The sequence below is a fragment of the Nyctereutes procyonoides genome, unplaced genomic scaffold (assembly GCF_905146905.1).
Source record: "Nyctereutes procyonoides isolate TBG_1078 unplaced genomic scaffold, NYPRO_anot_genome, whole genome shotgun sequence".
NCBI classification, from domain to species: domain Eukaryota; kingdom Metazoa; phylum Chordata; class Mammalia; order Carnivora; family Canidae; genus Nyctereutes; species Nyctereutes procyonoides.
In genome coordinates, this window is record NW_026575140.1 from 78,415,278 (window position 1) to 78,428,641 (window position 13,364).

Sequence of the window (13,364 nt, forward strand, 5' to 3'; positions counted from 1 at the left end):
GGTAGCTGCGGAGAGGTGGCCCCGTTTCCTCTGCTCCTCCTTTGCGGGTGGAGAGGGGAAGGCGGGAGGCTGCCGCACGTCGTCATGGCTCTTGGCCGGAGCAGCCGGGGCATGGAACTCCACCAGAGGGAAGCAGATGGAGAGCAGGCCCCGGCTGGAAACCCAGACTCTACCTGCCTGGCCCCAGGATCATTCTGAGCAGGAATTCTAGGTCTGCAGAAATCTGGGACACTCGGCTTCACCCTGTTTAATGAGGAGGGATGTCACCCTCTCTGCTGTTCGGGTCAGTGGAAAAAACAGACATTTTCCTTCTCACCTTGAGGTTTTCCTGTCCTCCCAAATTTAAAAAGGAAATAGAACTCAACACGTCTTGAATGTGGGTGTCGGGCACACTGCAGTCTAATTTTGGTCGGGACAAATGACTGCCTGAAAAGTGGAGAATGCAGGGACTTACGCCTCCTTCTAAGGCCACGTCCTCAAAGACACTCAAAGGCAGGGCACACCTGGGTCCCCAAGTGGTGTCCCCCCTGTGTGTCGCCACCCGCCTGTCTCTGCGCTCCCATCTTCCCCAGATCAGTGCAGAGGCAGGAGGCAGACGGAACATAGGACAGAACCCCTGACCTCTTAAGTCTCCACATTCTGACCTGTAGAATGGGGTCATTCCTGCCTCCGGGTTGTTATGAGGATACAAGAGATCACTCGTTGGAAAGTCCCTCCACGATGCCGAGGACACAGTAGATGCTCAATAAAACATGACCTGGCACCGAGAGCAGCAATGAGGCACAGGGTGCTTGCCCAGCCAGGGCAGCCCCGGGTTGGCACGGGCTTTCGGGAGTGTGCGGCAGGGAGGGCAGGGCCTGGGAAAGGCGTGCACACTGCGGCACCGGTCCCAGCGGCCTGCAGACTGCCCAGCGGGGTAAGGAGGGCACCTCTTGCCCAGGGCCAAGAGACACAAAACGTTCCCCTCCCAGACCAGTGGCAGGCAGCCAGTGGGGGCTCAGGTGGGTTCTGTGCACCTCTTAGGGCCCCGGAGCAGGGCGACATTCCCCGAAGGACAGCTAGGAACCTGTGTGCAGGGTGGAGGAGCGGTCATGGCTGAAGCTCCCAAGGCTGGCCTGGCTGGCCTGGCGACCACTGACTTGGGGCAAAGATCCCCACGTTGTCCCAATCCCCAGCAGGGGACCCTCTCCCAGCAGGGACAGCCGGGGTCCTAACCACAGCCATTCGTTTACTCTGTGCCAGGCAGGGCGTTGAGATCCTTTACATGCATTACCCTCGTTCATTGTCGCAACAAACCTATGCCATTGGTGTCAGACGCAGGGACTGGGGAGAAAAGCGGGGGCAGGTCACGTGATCCCCAAGTGTCATCTTGGCACTTCCACGCTGGGGTCTCAGGGCCCCGGGCCCCTACAGAAGTTGCTCCACTGCTGGTCCCCACGGAAGCCTCCCCTGCTCTTCCCTTGAAGAATGATTGGAAATAATTGGAACTGTCACTGGAAGTAATGAAAAGTGACAGAGGCTGGGTTAGAGACTCATTGCTCCAAGTCTGAACGATGCCGACCAACCCAAGCCTAAATTTAAACAATGAAGTCACAAAGCAATTTCCCCCTCGGAGATTTGATTTCCCCGCCCTCCCGCCAAGAAAAGGAAGACGACGGTGGGGGCCGAGTCTCTGCTCAATACAATGGATTTCTTTGGAACAATAAAGTCCTTCTTGGCTTGATCCCATTTGCTCTCCATGTAGACAAATACCAATGACAAGCCTGGGGGAGCAGACCACCATTCTAAATTAAGAGATTCAAATTCATCGATATATCTTTCTCTTTTTCTTTCTTTCTTTCTTTCTTTTTTTTTTTTTTTTAATATCCCCGGGGGGATGCAGAAGCAGAGGTAGCTATGTCGTTGGCAGGTGGTGATAAAGAAGGAGACCATAATTTTCAAAAGGCAAGGACATTAGGAGGTTCAATCCCTCCAGGAAGCACCTGGCTGAATGCCAAGGACACACACCGCTTAAATATCCTTTCTGATGATGATGGGGGGTGAGCCAGCAAGCCACCAGCTGTTTATTTAGCACCAGCCTCAAGATGTGCAAGTGCCGTGAGGGACGCAAGAATATCAGGCCCAGTCCCTGAAGAGCCACAGAGAAGAAATACCCTATTTCCACAAGACAGCTCAAAATTAAGTTCCTTCCTCCTTGGGACTCCTAGAAATCTTGGTACTTTCCTGGATGCTACTAACACTTTCATTTATCTGTAGTTCCTTGTTCAGGCACACGTCGCCCCCACTGGGCTGAGTTCTGAGATGGTAGAAATGGCACCTTTCATGTGACCTGGGAGCCTAGTACGGGGTCTGAAGCAGACAAGGAGCCTCCCTTCCACAATTGTTTTGTGAGAGCCTGTGGAGGAAGTCAAAATTGTGTAAATGTGGAAGGGAGGCCGAGGAGCAGCCAATGCCATCCATGAGGCAGCATGAGCTCGGAGAAGCTGCTCGGTGAAGGCCAAGAGCTCCATGGTTTGGCTGGGCTCTTCATTCTCTGCCATTTCTAGTTCTTCCTTCTTCTCTCCTGTTGCTTTTCTGACCTGACCTCTCCAGATTCCCCTTGCTGCCTCGCTTCAGAAAAGCCTCCCCCATATTCCCCACTGACTGGGGACCCATTCTGAGGATGGCTGCCCCCTTTTCCCTTCCCCGTAGGCACAAAGGAAACCACTTTCTCCCCTGATTTCTACTGAAATGAAGCAGCCTTCAATCTTATCACCGCCAGACTCTGGCTGACGCTAGACACCCAGCGACCCGGCTGACTGTCACTAACAAAATAAAGGTTGTTTGAGTTCAGCATTCCTTCCCACTTTGGTCTATATGGTGCCAAAGGAAATAAACTTTGGTTTTTCCAGAATCCAGATAGTTAGGAAGTTCAGATAACTAGATTTTTTTTGAGGGGTACAGTCTGCATTCTTTTTTTGGGGAGGGGGGAGCAAAGGAGTCAAAACTGGTGAAAACAGGAATTTAACTACAAGAGCAACATAAAGGGCAAGTCATACCCAAACCTATACCATCACCACCCACAGGCTCAGGATGGTATACTAATTAGGATAGCTAATGAACCTAACCCCCCCAGCAGGGCAAGGTGTCCACAATAACCTTGATTAGTACCAGAGCCTTCTGATTAATCAGAAGAGCTAGTAATCCCTGTAAGGATAGATGCAGGAATCCTTAACCCAAACAAACCAGATGAACCATTTGAATGAGATAGCAGAAAGGGGGTAAGTGATAAATGTTCTCACTGAATTTTCCACTGTGGGATTTATTGTTTGGCATCCTATATACAAAGCCTCTGCTTCTTGGTAACACAGAAGCCTTGATTTCAGAATAACTATGTCCCTCCTGGTAAGTGAAAAGCAGATGGTCTTTGGAATCCGAAATGCTAGGTTCATGTCCTGGCTTAGCTGTTTACTAACAGGGTAATCTTGAGACACTTACTAGGTTTCTCTAAGCCTCAGTTTATTTATCTGAAAAATGGCATAACAATGACATTTACCCTCAAAGAGTGATTTAAAGATGAGGTAAAGTATGTTAATATACTTTGTAAATTGCTGAACCCTGTACAAATGTTAGACATGAATTCTACTGTCATAATAATCCTACTCATATAATCCTCTCTCAGATACTATAAGTAACCTAATAATACCCAATTCATATTTCAAAACCCAACCAAAAGTTCAAACCATGCAAGGAACCCATTAAACCACACACTTAATGGGCACACCTTATTATCTGTGAATTATGCCTTAATTTTAAAAATTGAGGGAAATGCTTAACATTTGCAAATAGCTTCATTAGACCCTCTACCCAGAAGTCTAGCCTGGTGTCCATGCTTGGGCCTGTTTTATAGGTAACTCTGCTTAGGATGAGGTCCTTTAGGTGAATACTTCAGTTACTAAACTTGGGAAATAGGTCGCTGACCATCTACCATGACCTGAAATGATGCTCCCTGGCTAACAGTGCTACAGTACAGTCCCACTACTGCTCTCTTCACATTAGGTAGCTGGCCCCTCTAGATTTATAATCATATGCAACCAATTGCCATGAGTGGACAGTGCCTGAAAAGAATCAGATACTGCCATGCTTACCCACATGTTCCTAAACACTACCACATCTAGACCAACCAGCACATTTTCAGAATTAAAAAAAAAAATCAGACAATGTTAGTGGTAAAAGGAAACTGAGATAACCTTAATCTAATAATCTCATTTTACAGCAAAAGAAATTGAGGCTCATGGGACACCTGGGTGGCTCAGCAGTTGAGTGTCTGCCCTCGGCTCAAGGTGTGATCCTGGGATCCTGGAATCGAGTTCCACATCAGGCTCCCCGCATGAAGCCTGCTCCTCCCTCTGCATGTGCCTCTGCCTCTGTGTGTCTCTCATGAACAAATAAATAAAATCTTTAAAAAAAGAAACTGAAGCTCAGAGTGGTAGGACTTTCCCAGAATAACCTAGCAAAATTATGAAGTAGCTAGAGCTATCGGTTTCCCATTCTATTCCTTATACACACACACACACACACACACACACACACACCCCTTTGGAACTTTGGGTATAATCCTTTTTCCAGAATACAGCAGACATTCTACAAGACACTGTAGAAGTTTCCAGGATTTCCACTTAGGATGGCTAACTTGAAATGTTACGACATCTGCCCTATTTTTCAGGCAATTTCTCAACATAAAAACCAATGCCAATTATTCAGCATTTAGCTCATTTAACTGAAGCATCTGAAGAGCAATTGTGATCTTGAAGTTTGACTACACGAGCTAAAAAGGAAGGAGAGACTTTTCTAGTTCAAGAATGCGAGATAGGACAGATTATGGAATTTGGGTTCTAGTCATGGCCCTTCTATGAACCTAGCTGTTTAACTTTAGCCAAGTCTCTCTGAACTTTGGTTTCTTCATCATAAAAAAAGGGATAGGTTTTGGGATGCCTGGGTGGCTCAGCAATTGAGCATCTGCCTTTGGCTCAGGGCGTGATCCCAGAGTTCCAGGATCAAGTTCCACATCAGGCTTCCTGCATGGAGCCTGCTTCTCCCTCTGCCCATTTCTCTGCCTCTCTTTCTCTATGTCTCTCATGAATAAATAAAATCTTCAAAAAAAAAAAAAAAGAGATAGGTTTAGATCAAGGATTCACTTGATAGTAAGGGCATCAGGAGGTCAATAAATCCCTAGAAGTTTCGACAAAATTCAACGTATATGTGTCTTTTTCTAAGCAGTTTCGTGGTTTTCATCAAATTCTCAGTGGGGTCTGAGATTCCAAATTTTAAGAATCTTTGATTTTTAGGGATGCCTGGGTGGTTCAGTCAGTTAAGCATCTGCCTTCAGCTCAGGTCATGATCCCGGGGTCCTGGAATCAAGCCCCACATCGGGATCCCTGCTCAGTAGACAGTCTTGTTTTTCCCTTTGTCACCTGTCCGTACCCCATTCATGCTCATGATATCTCAAATAAATAAAATTAAAAAAAAGAAGAACTTTCCATTTTTAGACAGTCTCTTAGCTTCTCCCCAGTTCTGACAATCTTTGGCCCCACCTTTTAAAAATGTCTATCTAGTTCATTACCATTAGGTACATTCATGAAATACACTCATGTATATACTGCCCAGCTGAGTACAAGACAAAAATAGGATGAGACAAGACAGGAGCCTACTGGAGGAATGTATCATTGTTATGGCCATCATCATTAATGTGGGAAGATGAAGGCAGGGCATGGAATCCTACTGAGACCTGTCATTGAACTACAGACCAACGGACCATGCAGTCAAGCCTTCCTCAAATTCATTTTCTGGGAAACAAAGCTCCTTCCCACCCTGGTAGAAATTTCAATGAAGAAATCTATCGTGAATCTGGTACTAATGTCCTTCCTATAACAAAATAAGTTTGTGTAACAAATATATTACCTGGTCCCTGTGCATGTAATGTTCTATATATAATTTTTTTAAAAGGTACTGGTCCTATTTGTGTAAATGGACAAGAAAGCCCAAAAGGAAGTGGAGTTAAAACTAGGCTATGTGTGGAGCGTCTGAGTGGTACAGTTGGCTGAACATCCATCTCTTGGTTTTGGCTCCTGTTGTGATCTCAGCATTATGAGATCAAGCCCCATGTAAGGCACCACACTCAGCACGGAGTGTGCCTGAGAGTCCCTCTCCCTCTCCCTCTGCCCCTTCCACTAGTGCACTCTCTCTCAAGTAAATAAATAAATCTTAAAAAAAAAAAAAAACAACCCACAACTGGGATCCTTACAGTTGTGTCATTCCATAGAGTAGCAATCCTCCTAATCCTTTGCCTCTCTTTACCTTAAGTGTTCCAAATGTTTAAAAAATCTGATTATCTTAACAATTGGCCCACAGCTTTGAGTCTATGCAAGGTACTGAAAGTGGCACACAGATGAATGCGACACTACCCTGTCTGCATGGAGCTTAGGCTCTCACTGGGCCATTAGATGAGCATTTGGATCACCATCACGCAAAGCCATGTAACAGAAAGGCTACTGTGACTCAAAAGAAGGAAAGTATATCCTGATTGGGGGAAATCGTGCATAGGCATATGGAGGAAGTGGTATTTGGGGTGAGCTCTGGAGTGTGAGCATGATTTCGATCTTCAGGGTGGAGAGTGAGAGGGCATCTTTGGTGGAGAGACTATCATAAACAGAAGCATAGAAACGGAAGGAAACCCGGGGCATGTTTAGGGCACAGGAAAGAATCTCAGTTCCCTGCAGAGTTGCGTGGAGTGGGAGGAACAGAGTTGTGAATGACACTGTGTAGCATCTTTAACAGGAAAATGAAGTGTTTGTACTCAATGTCATAAACAATGGAGATTTCTAAAGGTTTATGAAGGAAGAGACTAAGGTCATAGAATTATAGAAATTTTATTTATTTATTTTTTAAATTATTTTTTAGAATCATAGAAATTTTAAATGAAAGATCTCCTTACCTGTGTTTTAGGGACAAGAGAGTCAGAACAAGAACCCAGAGAGTTTGCCAGATTCTAAAGTCCAGGGTAGAAAAGGGGGTTCAGGCAGGAGGCCAATATGGTGGCCATCATAGAAGTCCAAGTGAGAACTTAAGGTGAAATGAGGACCTGAGCATCAAGATGGGGTGGTGGGGGGAGAAGGCAAGGGGTCAGAGGAGGGGCTGGGGCCGGGGGAGCCTGTGAAGTATCCCTTCTCTCTCCTCCATGGAGCTCAGAACATTACTCAGTTCATTCACATCAGAGAGGTGTGGCATTTGATTTCATTCACTGGCAGGTCCAGAAAGCATGAGGTCAACGGGTCCACCCTTGCTCAGATTATGAACACTGAGCCCTCCCAACTCCCCTTCAGCACTGTGCATTCTCTAGGAAAAAAAAAAAAAAAAAAAAGAGGCCAGAGATCATGCCAGCAGTGATCATAAGCAGCCCTGGAACTGTCCCTTTAAGGGACCAGTAGCCGATTTTAGGATTCAGGCAACTCTGAGGCTTTTCTTTCTGGCTTCCCTGGAGTGCCAGGCATACCAGGGCTCAAAACCGCTCAGCAAATAAGGTCCATCCCACCCACAGGAGTGCTTCCCTGGGGCCTTCCAACCCAGGAAGGAATGTCAGGCATAGAGGGGTCCCTTCCAGGGTTTCTTCCTCCGTGTGTGATCTCTGGATCACCAACATCACCTCAGGTCTCCTGCCTTGTCCCTTGTCCGGACCCTTCAGCTTATCGACTCTGTGACTTTTCACTTGAACTCGGATGGCAGGAGCCTGAGCATGTCTGACAAAGAACACAGATGTGGCAAAAGCTGAATAGTGGGTGTGAGTGACAAACATCCAGTTGCGCAGAAAGCTAAGTCTGTACCCTCCTTTTTCTCTTCCACATGGCCTGTCGCCTGTCGTTTGCTCTCATTTTATAAGGATAGAATCAACAAAGGAATCGTGAGAGGCAGCTTCTATGATAAAGAGACTATCAGCCCAACAGATTTGTTTTCTCACCACAGGAACAGTCACCCACAGCAGGCAGTCAGTAAAGAAGGGATGGTGAACCAATGACATCTTTTTTTCCAATGACATCTTTTGATGCTGTCTCGCCAGTTCCTCTTTCTCATGAACCAAGAGGATGACTATTAGCAAGGCCGGCCAGTTGATTTCAACTGACCGTGGGGGACAAAGTCACTTGTCACTTTCCACTTGTCACTTTCCACTATACCCCTGGTATACAGCAGGGGTTCAAACTCCTTTCGCTGAGCTTTCTATCCCTTGCCCAGACCCCTCCTTCAGGGCAGGTTCACCTTGACCTCTCACCCTTGGCGAAGAGGGCTACACTGGATGCCACTCCAAGGAACACCTTTAAGTCCTTCCGTAGGGACAGAAGGCTGTACATGGGATGCTTTAGCGAGCACCCTCTCAAGGCAAACAACCTACATTCAAATCCCATCTCTGTTCATTAGGAACTTATGGCCTCAAGCAAGTTACCTGACCTCTTTACACCTTGACTCCTTCAGCTGTACAACGGGGCAAACAACAGTGCGCAGGCAATAGGCCCGGCATGAGGGAGAAATGACTCAACAAGACAGTTCATATCAAGTGCTCAGCAGAAGTACTTAAAGAATCCCAGCTGTTTTTAGTAAAGGGGGTGGGGGTGCGTTTCTGAACTTTTGAGTCCAGTGAACATCTGGTGATTCACAGCTTCGGGGTGGAGGCCAGGAAAGGTGACAAAGGTGCCACCCAGCTATGCCAGCTGTGCACAGGGGCAGTCTGGCAATTCTCGGCCAGTATCTGAAGGAGCTGAGAAGGTAGCGGCTGCCCACCTGCCCCACCTGAGTGACAGCTGAGGCTAATCCACCGTCTTTATTCCTCCACCCGGGTGACTGCTGACCCGAGGCTGGCCTAGAAAGGCACGCTTGGGGCCTAGTCGGTTTGTAAGCTTAAGAACAAAAGAGAGAGAGAGCGAGCTCTAGAAATCCCACTTCAGGGTGGCTTTTTAAGTTGCTTCTTCACTTTGGTGTGGGGATTTTTCTAGACATCAGGCCCCCGCACACCCCTGGTGTTTTAGGCTGTCAGAGCTTACAAGGGATCTGGGAACCATCTAATTTGCTTGTTTCGAGCTAAGGATACCGAAGCCCTGGGTGGTGAGCTGTCCGTGATCACCCAGCTGGGCAGCTGGAAACCAGGACTCGTGGTCAGGAGGTCTGGTGCCCTGGGCAGCGTGCACTCTACTACACCCAGCGGGCTCCTGGGTTTTCTGAACCCCGGGCTAACTTTTCAGCCTGGGGCTGGGGGAGCCTATCGCGGTTTTTCTTGGGCTCTCCTGCCCCCCCCCCAATCCCCCAGGGCCCCGGGGGCTCAGAAGCTCCAGGTCCTCCTGTCAGTTCTTGTCCACACACATCCTTGGTGCAACTGCTGTCCTGCCCTGTCCTGCAAACCTGCCTGCTTCCCGCCCAGGTGAGAATGTGCCGCAGGGCCTCTCTCACACCCAGGTGGACACCCCGAGAGCTCTCCTCTCTGCCCCGGAACCTCTCTTTCTTCCCTTCCACTCCATTTTCTTCCTTCTTTCTGACCCTCTGCAGCCCCATCTCCCCCGTCCTGCGCTTCTGCTTCATATTCCCCTTCTCTCCTCTTTCCTCTCGAGCTCCCCACCCCTTGGGCTTCCCGGTCTTCTGGCCCTCGCGGGGGCATCTCCCCGGTCCTGCCTTGTCCCTCTCCACCTTTCGTCTCCTCCGCCTCTTCCTCCATCCCCCCGCGCCTCCCCGCCTCCCCTCCAACACATCTGTTTCTAATCTGAGCCCTCGAGGCGCCTGTTTGAAACAAAAAAGCTCCCCCCCCACCCCCAGGAACCTGGCACAGAAATTCCAGAAGAAACCTTCCTCCCTCCCCCAATTCTCCCGCCTGCCCCGGAGATACTCCCGAAACCAAACCCCAACCACCCCCCGCCCAGCCCAAGCCCAAGCCCAAGCCCTCCACCTCGGACGGTTCGCGGCCAAACTCCGCCGGGAACCAGCCGCAGCCCGCGGCCGCCCCCGGCCCAGCTGTGCGAGGCGCGCCCCCGGCCGACTGGGCGGGCCCCCGCGCCAGATGTGCGCCCGCGGAGCGCCCTCCGGGGGGCTGCGGGCACCCCGCTCGGAGCCGGGTCGGCGCGCCGCGGGGCTCCCCCGCCCCGAGCACTCACCTCGCCAGAGCAGGACGACGAGGAGGACGCGCATCCCGGCGCCCGGGCGCGGGCACGGCCCCGCTCAGCCGCTGCGGGGCTCCGGGGCGGCCGGGCGCAGCCGACGGACCTCGGACGAGCCGGGCGCCGCGCCTCGGGGAGCGCGCGGGGCGGCTGCGGCCATGTGCCGGCGCGGGAGCCCGCCCCGCGCCCCCGCCCCGCGCCCCCCGGCGCCGAGGGGCTTCCAGCGCTCGCCCCGCAGCTCGCGCCCGGACGGGAGCGGGGACCAGGGTCGCGGAGGGAAGGGCCAGGCGGAAAGGCGCTACCGCTCCGGGGAACACTTTTCCCTGTTTGGAAAGAAAAAGAAGTGAAGAAAGAGAGAGAGGGGGGAAAAAAAAAGGAGTGAGCTGGAACCACATGGTCACCTCCCACCGGCAGCCCCTCCCTCGCGCCCCCCCGCACCCCGCCCGCGCCCGCCCTCGCAGCTCAGGGCTCGCCGCCGGGAGGGCAGGGGGCCGGGAGCGCAGGGGCGGGGAGGGGAGGGCAGGGGGCCGGGATGGCTGGGGCAGAGAGTGCAGGGATGGGGAGGGCAGGGGGCCGGGAGCGCCGGGGACTGGGAGCGAAGGGGCGGGGAGGGCAGGGGGCCGGGATGGCTGGGGCAGAGAGTGCAGGGATACGGAGGGCAGGGGGCCGGGAGCGCGGGGGGGGGGGGGGTGCTGGGAGTGCAGGGGCGGGGACGGCAGGGGGCCGGGGGCCGGGCCCGGGCCCGGGATGGCTGGGGCAGAGAGCGCAGGGGTGGGGAGGGCAGGGGCCCGGGAGCGCAGGGGCCGGGCCGCACCCGCTGGAGCAGAGGAGCGGCCCCACCGCGGCCACCGCCGAGGGCCCAGGCCTTGCCCGGCTTCCCCGCCTCGGTGCCCACTCTGTCCCTCTCCGCTTCTCCTCTGCATCTCGGTTTCGTCCCCCCACCCCCTTCACCCTCTCTGCTTCCACTTCTCTCTGGATCTGCCCTCCCTCCCGCCTCCATCCCCTCTCTCTCCGTTTCTCTCCCATTTACACTCTTCTGGCCTCTCTCACCTCCCTCCTCTCCCTTCTCCCTCGCTCCTCCTCTCCTCTCCTCTCCCCTGCGCTCCCTGGCTGGTTTTGTCACAGGAAACCGCAGGCTGACCAGAAGGACGCCGAGGCGTGGAGGGGGCAGCTGAGGCGGCCCAGCAGCGTCTGCTCCCGCTCTGCTGGCCTCCCTGCCTGTCCTGGCAGCTCAGCCACCGTTTGCCTGGCCTTCCCTTGGCCTTTCGCGTTCGTTCTCTCTCCTTCTGCCTGTCAGCAGCCGCCCATCCTCAGATCCAGAAGCGGGCAGAGCTAAGCTAGCCTGCACCCCGGGGGCGTGAGGGCCGAGCTCAGGGGGACGGTCCGCTGGGAAGCACTGAAGCAAACAGCAGGGCACGTGGCGCCGGCCAAAATATGCATCACTCACTCCCTTCCGGAAGGAAAGGCCAAAGGCATGGAATTCCCTCTGCGCTTGGGCCACGCTCTGGGGCTCCAGGGACCTGGCCTCTGGGCCCTCCAGGGGCCTAGGGCCAAGGGGAGTGTGTGTGTGTGGGGGGGACCGGGAGCTTTCTGGTGGGATGCTGGGGTCTGCCCTTGAGAGCCCTGAAGCCTGGGGTGGGAGGAGACCAGAAGAGGAAAGGGCAGCAGCCAAAGCTCAGGTCTCCACTGCCTGAGGCACCTACCTAGCACAGTGTCCTGGGCTCTGAGAACCCCTGGGCCTGCACTCTCTGGTTCCCAGACTCCGGATGTCCCCAGAGCTGTGGCCTCTCCTTCAGTCACACTGAGGCCGGACAAAAGGGCTCACCTTCAGCCACGCCTGTGTCTATAATCGGGAGCTGGGGCATTGCTCTGAGAAGTGGGGATGCTGTAGGAGGGATGAAACTCTACAGGCCTGGCAGGCTGCTGGGTCCCACATTTGCCCCACTTTTTCCAGTCCTCTTTCTAGGGGTCTTAGATCCCAAGAGCTGTATATCCCTCTCTAGACTTTCTGGTTTTAATGAAAACCAACCCATTTCATAGATGTGGAAAAGAGAGGTCTCATGAGAGACCTCTCATGAGGTCACTCAGAAGGGATGGCAAAAACTGGGGCTGTTGTAGGGGTCCTCTTTTTTTTCCAGTCCTCATTCTAGGGGTCTTAGATCCCAGGAGCTGTATATCCCTCTCTAGACTTTCTGGTTTTAATGAAAACCAACCCATTTCATAGATGTGGAAAAGAGAGGTCTCATGAGAGACCTCTCATGAGGTCACTCAGAAGGGATGGCAAAAACTGGGGCTGTTGTAGGGGCTGTGGGGTCAGCTATAAGTTGCTTTAGAATTAGTACATTTATTCATTTCATCCTCCCTTATACAGTAAGTATTTATTATGCATCTACTCTGGGCCAGGTGCTTTCTTTAGGTGGTGAGGACACAAAGTGAATAGAGCTTGGTGATTGAAATTTTTTGATATTTGGATGTAGTATGTCTGGGCACCACCTACAGACTAGGGATTATATTAATTATTTAACATTTATCTTTGCATTTAACTCTTACAACAATGCTAAGAATTAGGCATTTTTAATTCCGTTTTATTTATTTATTTAAAGATTTTGTTTATTATTTGTGAGAGACTCAGAGAGAGAGAGAGCAGAGGCACAGGTAGAGGGAGAAGCAGGCTCCATGCAGGGAGCCAGATGTGGGACTCGATCTGGGTCTCCAGGATCATACCCTGGGCTGAAGGCAGCGCTAAACTGCTGAGCCACCCGGGCTGCCCTAATTCTGTTTTAAAGATGAGGAAACCATCACCTAAGAAAAGTAATATCTTGCCCCAGGTTACAAAATATCAAAACCCTACTCTTTGGGGCACCTGGGTGGCTCAGTTGGTTAAGTGTCTACCTTCAGCTCAGGTCATGATATCAGGGTCCTAGGATCAGCTGTGCATCCAACTCCCTGCTCGGCTGGAAGTCTACTTCTCCGGAGCTCTCCTCCTCCCAGCTAGTACTTTCTCTCTTGTTCTCTCTGTTTCTCAAATACCTAAAAAAAAATTTAAACCTTCTCTTCTACTCTTAATATTCTAATTTAATATCCTAAAATATTATTATTATTATATTATAAAAGATTTAAAAGCTCTGAGTATTTTCATTTTCCATTTTATACTTCTTGCCTAATAGGGGGAGTTGAAAGATTCACAGCTATAAA

The 13,364-nt window shown here is 51.4% G+C and overlaps 1 protein-coding gene across 1 annotated transcript in view; it reads right to left on the reverse strand.

Annotated features, from left to right (window-relative positions):
* CLMP (CXADR like membrane protein) overlaps positions 1–10,285 on the reverse strand; it is a 98,274-nt gene extending 87,989 nt beyond the window's left edge. The window contains 1 exon segment of the mRNA XM_055305165.1: positions 10,167–10,285. Coding sequence (XP_055161140.1) covers positions 10,167–10,200 — 34 coding nt within the window. The 5' untranslated portion in view covers positions 10,201–10,285.
* Positions 10,286–13,364: the final 3,079 nt, after the last annotated feature.